This window comes from Panulirus ornatus, chromosome 1 (genome assembly GCF_036320965.1).
Source record: "Panulirus ornatus isolate Po-2019 chromosome 1, ASM3632096v1, whole genome shotgun sequence".
Lineage (NCBI taxonomy): Eukaryota > Metazoa > Arthropoda > Malacostraca > Decapoda > Palinuridae > Panulirus > Panulirus ornatus.
Genome location: NC_092224.1, coordinates 81,074,175 through 81,087,727, shown reverse-complemented (window position 1 = coordinate 81,087,727; position 13,553 = coordinate 81,074,175). Strand labels below are relative to the sequence as shown.

The following is a 13,553-nucleotide window of genomic DNA, read 5'->3' as shown; positions in this document are numbered from 1 at the left end:
TTAGTACCCCCGTCCACGTCAGGTCAAAAAAAAAATCCAGAGCAAGGAATAAAAACACACACACACACACACACACACACACCTTCAAGACAATTCTGGTTCAGTGGGTGGCTGGGCGGGAGCGTTTCACCAACGCGCTGCCCTGAGGCTGAAAGGCTGCGCTCTGTGTGAGATTTTAAAAGACAAAAACAAATACGTTGTGTAATAAGGAGTACAAGAGCCAAAAATCTAAGAGAAAAAGTACTCGAAGTGCTCTCTCTCTCTCTCTCTCTCTCTCTCTCTCTCTCTCTCTCTCTCTCTCTCTCTCTCTCTCTCTCTCTCTCATATACACATCCTTACCCCCCTTCCCCCTTCCTCCCGGGGTCCGGCATCATGACTGCCCCCGCCCCCCCTAACCAGTCAGTCATTCACTATATGATAACAGACATCACTCATGACGTCAGACATCACTCATGACGCCAGAGACATCACTTATGACGTCACTGTTGTCGTCCAGACGTCACCATGTAAGCCTTACCCGCCGGGAATATTCCACAACATTTCTCTGCCTTACATGCGTGGCCTCGCGTGTGTGCCTTTCATTACCCTTTTCATGTTTACCTCTGTTTTCCTATCAGTCTAACTCCCTTGGTGTATCGGTTAGCGTTCCTGACCATGACGTATTCACGGGGCGCCCAGGGTCGTACGCATAGGTTCGAATCCTGGCTACGGCTGTTAGGGCAAATTAGGGCCCCAACTGCCCGTGCAGTCTCAGATAAAGTAAAAAAATAATACTTTCTTTTCTAAATGTCTACCATTTCCAATCTATTTGCGTCCTTCCTGATCTACCATTTCTTTCAAACATCTTGAATCCCATAGTCTTCTTAATCTCTGATTATCAATATGGCTTCAGCAATGAGGGATCCACGTGTGATATATATCGATTCCTTTGTTATCAGTGAAGAATCCTACGTCATAGATCTTGATAACTCATTAGCTTCTGCCAGGGCGTCTGTTGCCTCCGGGTCTGACTTCTGAAGTTCCTTTCTTATCATCTTTCTTTCCTCACTCTCTCCTCTTATCTCTAGCTTCATTTCTAAGCCGGTTTATTTCCAGTGATTGTCGATGGATCAGTCTATTCTGTTTCCCCATGTCAACCAACAGCGTTGTCCCTCAGGGTTCTCTCCTGTCTCCTACGCTGCTCTTCCTCTCTTACCAACCATTTTCTCCTTTAATAAATGCGCTCATAAGATGATGATTCAGCACTGACTTCCCCCATTTTCTTTCACATGTCCCCCCATCTTCTCTTGTTCGAGATACGTCTCGTCTCCTCGAAATGAACTCCATAAACTCGGCTTTGGTCAGGATCCGTCACTAGGTCAGATGTACCCAAGTTATGATGATTGTCCCCAGAATACAATATCCTCCTATTTCTCTTTTTAAAACCCCTCGCACCTTTCCCCATCTCCTACAAATGGCTATATGATTACACCATCCAACACAGCAAACATGTTTGGCGGCATCGGTGTGACCCATCATTTCACATATACAATCGTCTATAAAAAAAAAAGAAAGAACGTTCAGGTGCCGATGATTCTTCTCTTCTCAAGAGCTGCTCCGTTTATGAAAACGGACAATACAATCGTCTATATACAAAAAAAAAAGAAAGAAATTTGTTCAGGTGCCGAAGATTCTTTTCCTTCTCAAGAGTTGCTCCGTTTATGAAAACGATCTGTTTGTCCTGGTAGGAAGGAAGTCCTTAGCTCACTTCCCTGGAGGTTCTATCTCTGTGAACTTACTCAACAAACTTGGGTCTAATAAAGCAATTCGACTCATCAACTCCCCTACTCTGACCTCGGAACTCGATCCACTTTCCCTACACCACACTGTTCGTTCTCTTTCCTTCTTTCTACAGATATTATTCATTTTCGTTTCCTGGAATTGGCTCCTTGTTTGTCTCTGCATCCCAAGTGATATTCAGCAAGCCTCTGCGTGACATGATTATTGAAGGGCTTTTGGTGACACAGGATTGAGCCCTTGTGATATATATCTCTCTGCCTTGTCTGATTGTTTCCTTAAAAGCTGACGATCTGCACCTCTTTAAAAAGCAAGTTTTCCACCTCCTCAAAACCTTTAACATTTTTTCATCTTCACTGTTCCTTACGTAACTATGTCTTTGGCCCCTTCGTATTTTTCATTTATAACCGTGGCCGCAGAGAGGACTCGTGTCCGTGAGTGTGGCAGCCTTTTACATACAAGGAAAAAATTATCCTGGAATATCTTGAATATAATCATGTTTTCCGTATTTTCTACTCCTTCAGTTAGCTTTGATCCACTCATTCCCTGCCCTATAAAGAAATCATCCTTACCCTGCTACTGATTCTAGCGTAGCCTTGAAGCTGCAGGAGAATCCCTGGAGACCACATTTCATCACATCTACTCTAGCTACTCTAACGCCACCTTGCTGATAAGGTTCTCACGACCTCAAAGAACCGTTCCCTGTGACCATCCTTTCCTTCTGTAGTTTTCCGACGTGTGAGCAAGTCTGTAACAGCTGAACTCTCCTCCCTGTAGCTTATCCTCTTTATTTTGATCATGATACCTGTTACCTTCCACTGGACCGCTTTACAGCAAGTCTTTATGCCTCCGAAGGTGGACTCAACAAATAGGCACCACACACACAAATATAGGTCTACTATGTGTTGTGAATGTTGCCGAAAATCTAATTATGATTGTGTTTGAATACAATTGCATTACTCACTGGAACATAATTCTCTCCCTTGACAATTCCCTTGGCGACAGACTGGAGACTGTGTGATCAACCCTAAGTTCTCTTGGTTCATAATTTAGCAGTCCTTGTGGAACGTCATTTGCGTACATCCTGCTTAAGCAGGGACACCACGTGGACGAGGCTCCTGTTGACCCCAGTTCGAAAAAGGGCACCTCACACACTTGTCCTTGTGTAGTCTTTCCGTTGCAAGTTGTTTCCAGTCTATGGAAGAGGTTCCCTCCCTCTCCTGCCTTCCTGGAAATCGAGTTCTTGTGGTTCTTGTAGCTATTATTACCAGCTGCTTGCGAAGGACAGTCCGCCTTCACCTGTATTCAGATGTCTTCTCATAAGGACATATTTCAGTCTCGTTCATCCAATCGTGTATTTTGAAAATCCATTTGACGAATCAGAGTGGACGTTGAACTAGCAATAGGTTATATTTTTGTCTTATTTCTTCAACTCTTCTTCATCGAGATTACGACCACGTCAGATATCCGCGCAGCCAACAAACACTAGACCAGCTTAACTGGTCTTTATTTCAAGGATGTCACTATGGCCGCATTCGAGCATCGTTTGCTCTTGAGTTTCCGTCCTTCCTTCCTGACCCACGACGACGCCAGCGTTGTATATCTCTTTAATGACCCGTCTGATCCCCACTGCCAATGCCAACACCACAGAGCACAGGAAAATACATAAGACTCCTCCCTCACTGGTTTTGTACAGTTATGTAATTCAGGACCTAGATACAGAGGCCATATTTACAGACCTATAGAGCACGAGTATATGGCTCTTGGTTTTTTGTGACCTGACCTTTGACCTGATCCTTATGGGAAGGTCGAGCCATCATATTTAAGGATCATACACGGTCGTCCTCAAGAGCGGTACAGTCGTGCTTAAAGGCTGTACCGTCGGGATTTAAGGGATCGTACCGTCGTGCTCTAAGAGTTGTACCGTTGGGCTCAAAGGTTACTTACGGTACCGTCTTGCTCGAAATGGTTCAGGATTGTGTAGACTGGCAGGTTCGATTCTCATCACCTGAGGTCTCCCTCCATGCACAGGTGAACCCCCCTATGCAGGGATGGTGGTGTGATTACTGATTGTGATTACTGGTTGTGATTACTATTTGTGATTACTGGTTGTGATCACTATTTGTGATTACTGATTATGATTACTGGTTGTGATTACTATTTGTGATTACTGATTGTGATTACTGGTTGTGATTACTGGTTGTGATTACTGATTGTGATTACTGGTTGTGATTACTGTTTGTGATTACTGATTGTGATTACTGGTTGAGTGTTACGGAGGGAGAGATACTCTCGTGTTGCCCCGTCTCTTAACCTTGTATATATGTATCCTACATCTAGTCCTGCATGTGTATACATGCATACATACACCGGCCTAAGCTAGCTGGGTGTGTATGTGTGTGTGTCTGTGTCTGTGTTGTGCGTGTGTGTATGTGCGTTGTTCTTTCAGTATACACCCCATGAAGAAAATGAGAAATACTCTGAATACTAACAAGTTTATCATATGACCTTCTACGAATTTATGTTTATTCATTATACTTTGTCGCTTTCTCCCGCGTTAGCGAGGTAGCATAAGGAAACAGACGAAAGAATGGCCCAACCCACCCACACACACACACACACACACACACACACACACACAGACACACACACACACACATTATATATATATATATATATATATATATATATATATATATATATATATATATATATATATATATATATATATATTAGAAAAAAGATAAATAAGCCCTTCACAAAACTCGTAAAACATTTTTTCTGTTGCAATTTAGTTTACCATCACGTTAACCCACACCCACGACCTGAGGACCTGACCACACGAGTGTGTCCTGTGCCTGGCACATGACGCGCGTCTCCCTCCTGCGTCCACAGCAGCACATACGTGGTGCCTGGCGGCGACTCCTCCTTCCCTCCCTCCCACCCACCCACCTCGGGCGTGGAGGTCGTATGATGAATCCCTTCACTGATCCAGTTTGTATTGATCTCAAGGCCTCAAGGACGTCACTGTGACGCCGCCCCTACACGAGAGCGGGAGAGGGAGACATCATTTCCCAGATCGCACGTCTTTTCCAGTGACATCATCTCTGTCTGGAAATTTGTGAGATAGGAAGTGACTGAACTGCTATAGTCGCTGCTACAAACCCTCACCTGTCCATCCGAAACATATAAACAAGATGTTATCTCGTAATTTATACTCTTTTTTTTTTAAGTCGTGGTAAAATAAACCCTTCCGTGACAGTTGCAATGGCTGCCATGAAATCCACCGGACATTGTACAGCTTTTGCAGGTGTGTTTTATAGCAACGTCATTTGTTAGGAAATGGTCGTCGTGTTGACGAGTTTTCTGTGATCACGCCTGTGTGACGGGCGTAACGACACGTAACCTCCCTCTGTGGGGGAGGAGAGACGCACGGAACGGTCCATCAGGGGGCAGAGCCACCGGTCCATGGAACGCGCGCCAACCGCGGTTGAAGACGTGGGTAATGGACTGGTGAGGCAACAGACTCCCTACGGGGACCTTGTGGACGACGATAAGACCTCTGTGGCAGGAGGTGGGTCTCACGTGCACACAGTCGGACGAAGCCCCGGGGAATGGGTGGATCAATGACCCAGGGAACGGGTGGGTCAAGACCCCAGGGAACGGGTGGGTCAAGACCCCAGGGAACGGGTGGGTCAAGACCCAGGGAACGGGTGGGTCAAGACCCCAGGGAACGGGTGGGTCAAGACCCAGGGAACGGGTGGGTCAAGACCCAGGGAACGGGTGGGTCAAGACCCCAGGGAACGGGTGGGTCAAGACCCCAGGGAACGGATGGGTCAAGACCCCAGGGAACGGGTGGGTCAAGACCCAGGGAACGGGTGGGTCAAGACCCCAGGGAACGGGTGGGTCAAGACCCAGGGAACGGGTGGGTCAAGACCCCAGGGAACGGGTGGGTCAAGACCCAGGGAACGGGTGGGTCAAGACCCAGGGAACGGGTGGGTCAAGACCCCAGGGAACGGGTGGGTCAAGACCCAGGGAACAGGTGGGTCAAGACCCAGGGAACGGGTGGGTCAAGACCCCAGGGAACGGGTGGGTCAAGACCCAGGGAACAGGTGGGTCAAGACCCAGGGAACGGGTGGGTCAAGACACAGTGAACAGCTGGGTAATTCGCTGGGCGACAACACACGTTACTCGCCGCTGGCTGCACTTTCTGATGACCTAAAATGCAATTATTTTCGGAGGTGCAAAATGTTGAAAATATTTGCGGAATTTAACATTGTATCAGAAAGATGTCTGACGTCAAATGTTATTTACATATATAGTACGGTACGACCAGAAAGATGGTATATATATATATATATATATATATATATATATATATATATATATATATATATATATATATATATATATGTGTGTGTGTGTGTGTGTGTGTGTATGCGTGTGTGTGTGTGTGTGTGTGTGTGTGTGTGTGTGTGTGTATGTGTGTGTTTGTGTGTGTATGTATGTATGTGTGTATGTGTGTGTGTGTTACCGGAACCCGCCTGCATGTGGTTACATCACGAGTGGGTAGTCACCTACAGCAACACTGTAATCACCATCAGTGGACGGAAAGGAGTACACTCTCGTCAAGGACCTTCTCCCTCCATCACAGGGGGATTACAGGGCTCCACCTACCCGCTCGTGGTTACACAGTGAGAGGAAAGTCAAGTCACCCTCATTTCCCTGCGTCTGACTGTAGCGCAGCTTCGAAGCTGCAAGGGGCACCGTGAAATGGATCCTGGGGTTATACAATTCAGATTGAGAATCACAACATCCAACCCCTACATGGGGCTCCCACATCACTAAGACTTCACTCCGTGCAGGAGCAGGGAAGTGATGGACTCCTTCAGGGCGAAAGGGTCCAATGACGATGATGCAACTTAAATTGAGGTGACTTCCCGCTCGCTGTGTAACCACTTGGGGACAGAGTCCGGTAGTACCCATATATATATATATATATATATATATATATATATAGAGAGAGAGAGAGAGAGAGAGAGAGAGAGAGAGAGAGAGAGAGAGAGAGAGAGAGAGAGAGTGAGAGAGAGAGGTAGCTCCATAATGAGGGGGTGGGACGCATGGTGTTCCTGAATCCCTCGCCACAACTATGAGTGTGAACTGAGCCGTGTGTGGTGGACAGGTCCGCTGGTGGCGGTGACGGTGGCGCTCGGGGACACGGCCAGACTCCCCTGCCAGTACCCGCACCCACCCGACGACACCGTCAGCCTCGTCCTCTGGTACCTCAACCACACCTCCAGGCCCTTCCTCAGGTAAGTCCTAGCATCCAAGCCATTCCTCAGGTAAGTCCTAGCATCCAAGCCACTCCTCAGGTAAGTTTTAGCCTCCAAGGTCTTCCTCGGGTTAGTCCTAGCCTACAGGACTTTCCCTAGGTAAGTCCTAGCCTCCAGGCCCTTCCTCAAGTAGGTCCTAGCATCCAGGATCTTCCTCAGGTAAGTCCAAGCATCCTCAAGTAAGTCCTAGCCTCCAGGACCTTCTTCAGGTAAGTCCTGGCACCCACAGGTAAGTCCTAACCTCCAGGACCCTCCTGAGGTAAGCCCTAGCCCCTCCTGAGGTACGTCCTAGCCTCCAGACTCTTCCTGAGGTAAGTCCTAGTCCCCAAGCCTTTCCTCAGGCAAGTCCTAGCATCCAGGTACCTCCTCAGGTAAGTCATAGCCCTTCCTCAGGTACGTTCGAGCCTCCAGGTCCCTCTTCAGGTAAGTTCTAGCCTCCAGGACCTTCCTCAGATACATCATAGCCACCAAGCTCTTCCTCGGGTAAGTTCTAGCTTCCAAGACCTTTCCTAGGTAACTCCTAGCCTTCAGGACCTTCCTCAGGTAAGTCCTAGCATCCATGACCTTCATCTGTAAAGTTTTCGCCTCCAGACTCTTTCTCATCTTAAGTTCTCCTAACAATTCCTTCTTCAGGTGAGCTTTAGCGTCTAGGGTCTTTTCTCATACGAGCATTTTAGCCTCCAAGCCGCTTTGAGGTAAACCCTAACCCCTTAGTCTTTCCTTGAGTGAACCCAAGCTCCTCCAGGCCCTTACTCGGGGTGGCTTCCAGCCTCTTAAGCCCTTCTTCGGGTGAGTCTAACCTCCAGGTTCTTCCTCAGGCGAGCAGGAGCTTTCAGGCCCTTCCTGAGTTGTATCCTTAGGATCCTCCTTTAATAATTCCTACCATCCACGTTAATCCCCAGGTAGTAGGTTAATAACTTCATGCTCATGTGTTCCAGCGATTTCGAGTCCCATCATCCTCGTGGCGGATCTACTTTCCAGGGCTTACCTCACCGAGACCAGTCCTGAAATTCTCTCTTCAGGTTCGTGTCTGCTTCCTTGTAACTCCTCATGTGATCCTAGACGTCAAAGAAGTCCTCAGTGATGTATTTGCCTCCAGAATCTCCCTCATGTTACTCCCAGTTTTCAGGTTCTTTCTCAAGCAAGCAATGCCTCCAGGCCCTTCCTAAGGTAAGTCGTGTCTTCCAGACCCTTCACTGAACGTCTCCTAGCTTCGAAATCATCTCCACAGGTGAGTGGCTCTTGGTCACTAGGGTCTTCTTTTACGCTGGTTCTTCCTTACTGGAGTCCGTATTCCTCCTTAACCATTAGGCCCTTCGTAAGGTAAGGCCAAATTTCAAGATCCTTCCTCAGGTGAATTCCAAATATTCATATCCTTCCAAGTGCGAGTCCTTAGCATCCAAGGCCTTCCGCATGTTAACGGTGACCTCCAAGCAATTTCTCGAGTCCTAACCTCTGGCCCCTATTCAGGATGAGCCCCATCCACCAGGTCCATCACTAAGAGACCTTCCAATGTTTAGGTCCTCCCTCACGTAAACATCAACCTCCCGGCGTTTATTAAGAGTAGTCATGGCCTCCAACCCCTATCCCAGACGAATTTAATCTTCAAGATCTTCTACAGGGAAACCTAACCCCCAGCCTCTCTATCAGGAGTTATAACTTCCAGGATCTTCACCTTGGGAACCACGGCTTCTGAGGATTCCCTCTGGTAGGAGGAGCCCCTGACGCATTCCTTACGGTGAGTGTATCATACAGTCCATTCCTTGGAAGAGTTCTACCACCAGGTCCTTCGTCAGGGGCGTAGGAGCTTTAGGCCTCCTCCTCAAGTGGGTCAAGCTTCCAAGCCTTTTTTCACGTAGGATATCTAACTTTTAGGCTTTTATTCAGGTGAATCCTTCCAGATCCTCTTCAGGTAGGTATCTTCCTCAACCAAGTTCTTCCTCAAGTAACTCTTATCCTGTAAGACATTTTTTTCAGCATAGTGTTAGTCCCAGGTCCTTCTTCAGATGAACCCCTACTTCGACTACCTCTTTTCCGCCATACAGATCGTGCAATTCATGATTCTAAGATCTCCCTCGGGTAAGTCTCTGCCTCCTCACCGTTTTCACTTTTCCTTGGAAACATCCCAGTCATGAATAGACACACAGGCCCCACTTTCCCACTTCATTTACCTGCCCCTCTGGACGGATATAATAATGACAAAATCACAAAATCGGGTGAGTGTTTGTCCCTACAGACGGCAAACCTTGACAGCAGCCCGTCCATACTACCAGGGAGACAGTAAGATCCCTCTGTTGACTCCAACCCCTCCGCTCGAAACAGGCTCTGAGCATCTCAAGTTATGTAATTAGCTGGTATGACTTACCTCTTTCCTCTCCTTAGTGTGCCTCTTATGAATCACTATCATCATCATTATCATCATCATGATCCTCGTCACGATCACCATCGCTTGCCGTCACCATCCTCGTCAACTTCATCAGAGTGTCATCGCTCTTTTTCCCCCCTCCTCCATCATGAGCCTGTAAGGTGAGACGTCTCCCTTCCTCTCGCCTGCAGCTTCGACGCTCGAGCGGATATGGAGCACGGTGGGCCCCTCACCCTAGGCAGGGAGAGAGAGGAGAACAGCGTCAGCAGAGGCACCAACAGGATCAGCAACAGCATCAGCAGAGGGCTTGGCAGGGGTATGAGGAGGGGAGGCCGGGTGCGCCTGGAGAGGCACGGGACGGCCCTTCTTGTGGAGAACGTCACACTAAAGGACGCCGCCGAGTACCGCTGCCGGGTCCACTACAGGCTCTCCCCAACCTGGACCCAGCGCCTCCTACTGACTGTGCACGGTCAGTATAGGGCAGGTGCACTGGTGTGTGTGTGTGTGTGTGTGAGTCTGTGTGGGAGCGTATGTGTCTCTGTGGGAGCGCGTGTGTCAGTGTGCGTATTCTAACAGCTTGCATGTGTACCTTATATGTGTATGTGAAAAAATAGAACTTACAATGTTGTCTCCGTTTCATCATGTTACATACACGTAATTAAGAACATTTTTAGTCTGAACTGATCTGATTAGCGTAGATATAGTGTTTCAATGTTTTCTGAATCATTCGATCAAATGCCTTTGTTACTGCTGTTTGTAGACCACGAAGGAAACCAAAGCAGGAAAATTTGCATAAGCGCTTTCGTGTATTTCGACACATCTTCAGAAGCAAATAGTAACAAATCGCAGTTGGAGGAGAATATACAGTAACACCAGTTCATGTTACCAGGAGGATCACATCTTACACGGTACTGTTGTCTCTGTATATTTTCCTCCATCTGTGATTTGTTACTATTTGCTTCTGAAGATGTGTTGAAATACACGAAAGCGCTTAAGCAAATTTGATTCCTTTGATTTGCCTTCGTGTTCTACAAGTTCACCTGTGATCGTCACGTGTCTTCTTCGTAAATACATATATATATATATATATATATATATATATATATATATATATATATATATATATATATATATATATATATATATACTATCATTTCATTCATCTTATATTTATGGTACAACATCGTCTCTATTTCACACTGCTTCTCAAGATAATGTATCCGTGCACTTAAGATTTTAGTTCTGGCAATTCCCCGGCTGCAGGTTCTCCACACCAGAGTTCACACACACACACACACACACACACACACACACACACACACACACACACACACGGTATTTCCCTGGCGTTTCGCCGCTCGGCGAGGCCTCATTACGTTATGAGGCGGTAACGTAGTGTGTCGGTGAGGCGCCGGAACGGGTGTGGCGGGCTGGGAGGCTCCCACGTCTGGTGGGTGCCCAGCGGGGAGCCTCACACCTGACGACTATTTCCTCCCACCGGCGGAGCGAAAGTTCCCAACAGTGATCAGGCAGTGATCGTGCCTGAGGGCAAGCGCTTCGTTGTTATTACCCCTCGAGGAGGAAGGGGTGGGAAGGGTGGGTGAGGGTGAGAGAAACAGTCGGGAGGAGAGGTGGGAGGTAGGGGGTGTGTGTGTGTGTCCCTGGAACACACACACACACACACACACACACACACACACACACACACACACACACACACCTTTTAGCATAAAGACCAAATGGAAGAGGGTGGGGTTTCGGACCCCCGTCCCATGCGTGAACGTTCCCTCAACCAAGTAAATGGTAGCGTTACCCTAATGCCGGCGGAGCGCTCCCCCCTCACCCTCGCAGGGGACCCCCCACCACGTTTCCCAGGTGCCTTGTTTACAAAAGTGCTCAACTCTCCACACGACAAATATTTCTATTTACTACCCGGCTCAACTTTCCCCAGAGGAAATATCATCTAATTTACCCAGCTCCACCACGGGACAAACACTGCCTTATTTACAGCCTCACTCCACTCTCCCCACCTTCATGCAGGCTGGTGCACGAGCCATGGACGTAATAATAATGATAATAAAGGGTTTACCTAGCAGGAAAGTTATACGTAGAATAACATTATGCCTTGCTTTACAAGGTTATATCCCATGCGTAACTTATGTTACAAGTAATTAAAAACACAAAATAAAACTTTGAAATAAAAAGACTAAAATGGAAGAAATATAAGATCGTGTGTCTGATAGAGCATTGAGTTGTGACACCAGAGACTTGAGTTACTGTAGCGAGATGTTTTACATCGGACTGACTGTAAAAACTGCCCCCTTCGCCTTGTAACTCTTCCATGAATATCATGCAAACGATGTGGTAAGAAATGTCAGTAGGTGTAAGATATGAGAAGATTCGTTCTAAAACGAACCGTCAAGTCTTCACGTCCTGCCCACAGCCTAGTGGTGGTCGGAAGAAGGAGAGGGGGGCGACCTCACGATAAGAACTGAGGGTGTCGGTGTCACTTATCATTTGTTCGTGTCTATTGTGGGTACTTTCTGCAAGTAGCGGAGCAGATGGTTTCTGGCGGTACGAATCGGTGGCTAGGGTCTGCTGTGGACCTGGTACACCTAAAACATTACAGGAACTCTCGTGCTCCTCAACATTTATCTTACGGACGCTTCTTGAGTCATGGGGTATATTCCACGAGGCACCCTGACTAACGTGTTCAGGGACGCCCTGGGAGGCAATCGTTGTCTGCTGTGGCGCGCGCGACGATGGGTCTGGCGTGACGAGGCATCGGTCTCTAGCTGATGTGAACAAGGGTGTGGGAGCTACGTAGTTCGATCTTCTGCGATCACATCCGGCGTAAAGTTTGGTTTTACTTGATGACTGCGCTATCGGTGTGTACTACGAACACGGCTGGCAGACTGTAGAGGTACTGGACCATCGTTTGGAATATCTGTTCTCAGTGCTGCTGATGCAGGATTTGGTGCTACGTAGTACGGGGTCATTTTTGGTGGGTGCGGGATGTTATACCATAGAGTCGAGTCTGTCAAGAACGCGATCGCTCGTGCTGCTAACCGCTGGGCCACGACTATTGTGGTGTGATGAAAGATATAGATTATAGAGGTGTGAGGACGATGATACATTTGAGCATTATAGATCTAAGAATGTAACATACTCTCTCACTTAAGAGGAGGAGATATGATCAGAAATGCTAAGGTTAATAGGACGAATTAATGAAGCTTTTAAACTGGAAATATTGTAGATATAAACTTGTTAACTGATGCCTCTCGTATGTTGCGAAGCCATTTGAAACGAGTACCATTGTGATGTATGTACTGTAGGTACCACACCGTCTTGTGGATTTGTGGATGGTGGTTTCCCACCTTCTCTTTAAACATCTTTGAAACTGAAACTGAAAGATCACGGACGGGAACGGGAGCGTCACGGACCAATGGGCAACCTGGTGCATTGACTGCCGGGCAGACAGACAGGTCCTGTGTGAGTAGACTGTCCTCATTCAACATAGACCAGGAAATAGAAAGATTAAGTGAGCGATCTACTATGATTATTCAGACTCAGTCAGACGTTTGATCAGACATGATAAAAAGCAGTTGTTTGAGGCTAGAACACCCTGATTGCCATCCTAGTAATGGCGAGGCACTATTACGAGTAAAAGAGTTTACGTCCTATGAAGAAAAATGATTTCTTCCTTCCTTCAGCAATACTGATGAACACATGAGACGATTGACCAGCATGTAGAGTTGAAAGCAACGTCATCTATACGTTTGAAAGTCTTTTCTTATTTTCTCTCATGCATTTCCCTTGTTTCCCACGTGAGCGTGGTAGCGTCGGGAATAGACGACTGGGTCTCAGATGAGCACTCCTTCCTCTGTTCCTTCTTTAAGAGAGTAATTGTGCAGGAGGGGGGAATTTTCAGCTTCCAAGACCTATCTGAAGATAAATGTTGATAAACACTGCCCCTCAAGTCCGCGGCTGACGTGCTGTGTGGGTAATATATATATGTGTGGAAGTCGAGAACATTATCTTGGAAAGCAAAAATGGGTATGTTTGAAGGAATAGTGGTT

The 13,553-nt window shown here is 47.1% G+C and overlaps 2 protein-coding genes across 6 annotated transcripts in view; one reads left to right on the top strand and one right to left on the bottom strand.

Moving 5' to 3' along the window:
* LOC139750180 (protein ABHD18) overlaps positions 1-13,553 on the bottom strand; it is a 429,672-nt gene that overhangs the window by 160,506 nt on the left and 255,613 nt on the right. For all 5 annotated transcript variants that reach the window (XR_011713095.1, XR_011713094.1, XR_011713098.1 and 2 more), the window contains one exon: positions 9,475-9,708. The gene's annotated coding sequence lies outside the window, so the exon portion shown is untranslated. The remainder of the gene's footprint in view (positions 1-9,474; positions 9,709-13,553) is intronic.
* LOC139750253 (uncharacterized) overlaps positions 1-13,553 on the top strand; it is a 427,080-nt gene that overhangs the window by 362,698 nt on the left and 50,829 nt on the right. The window contains exons 4-5 of the mRNA XM_071664832.1: positions 6,959-7,088; positions 9,666-9,943. Of these exons, the coding sequence (XP_071520933.1) occupies positions 6,959-7,088; positions 9,666-9,943 (408 nt within the window). The remainder of the gene's footprint in view (positions 1-6,958; positions 7,089-9,665; positions 9,944-13,553) is intronic.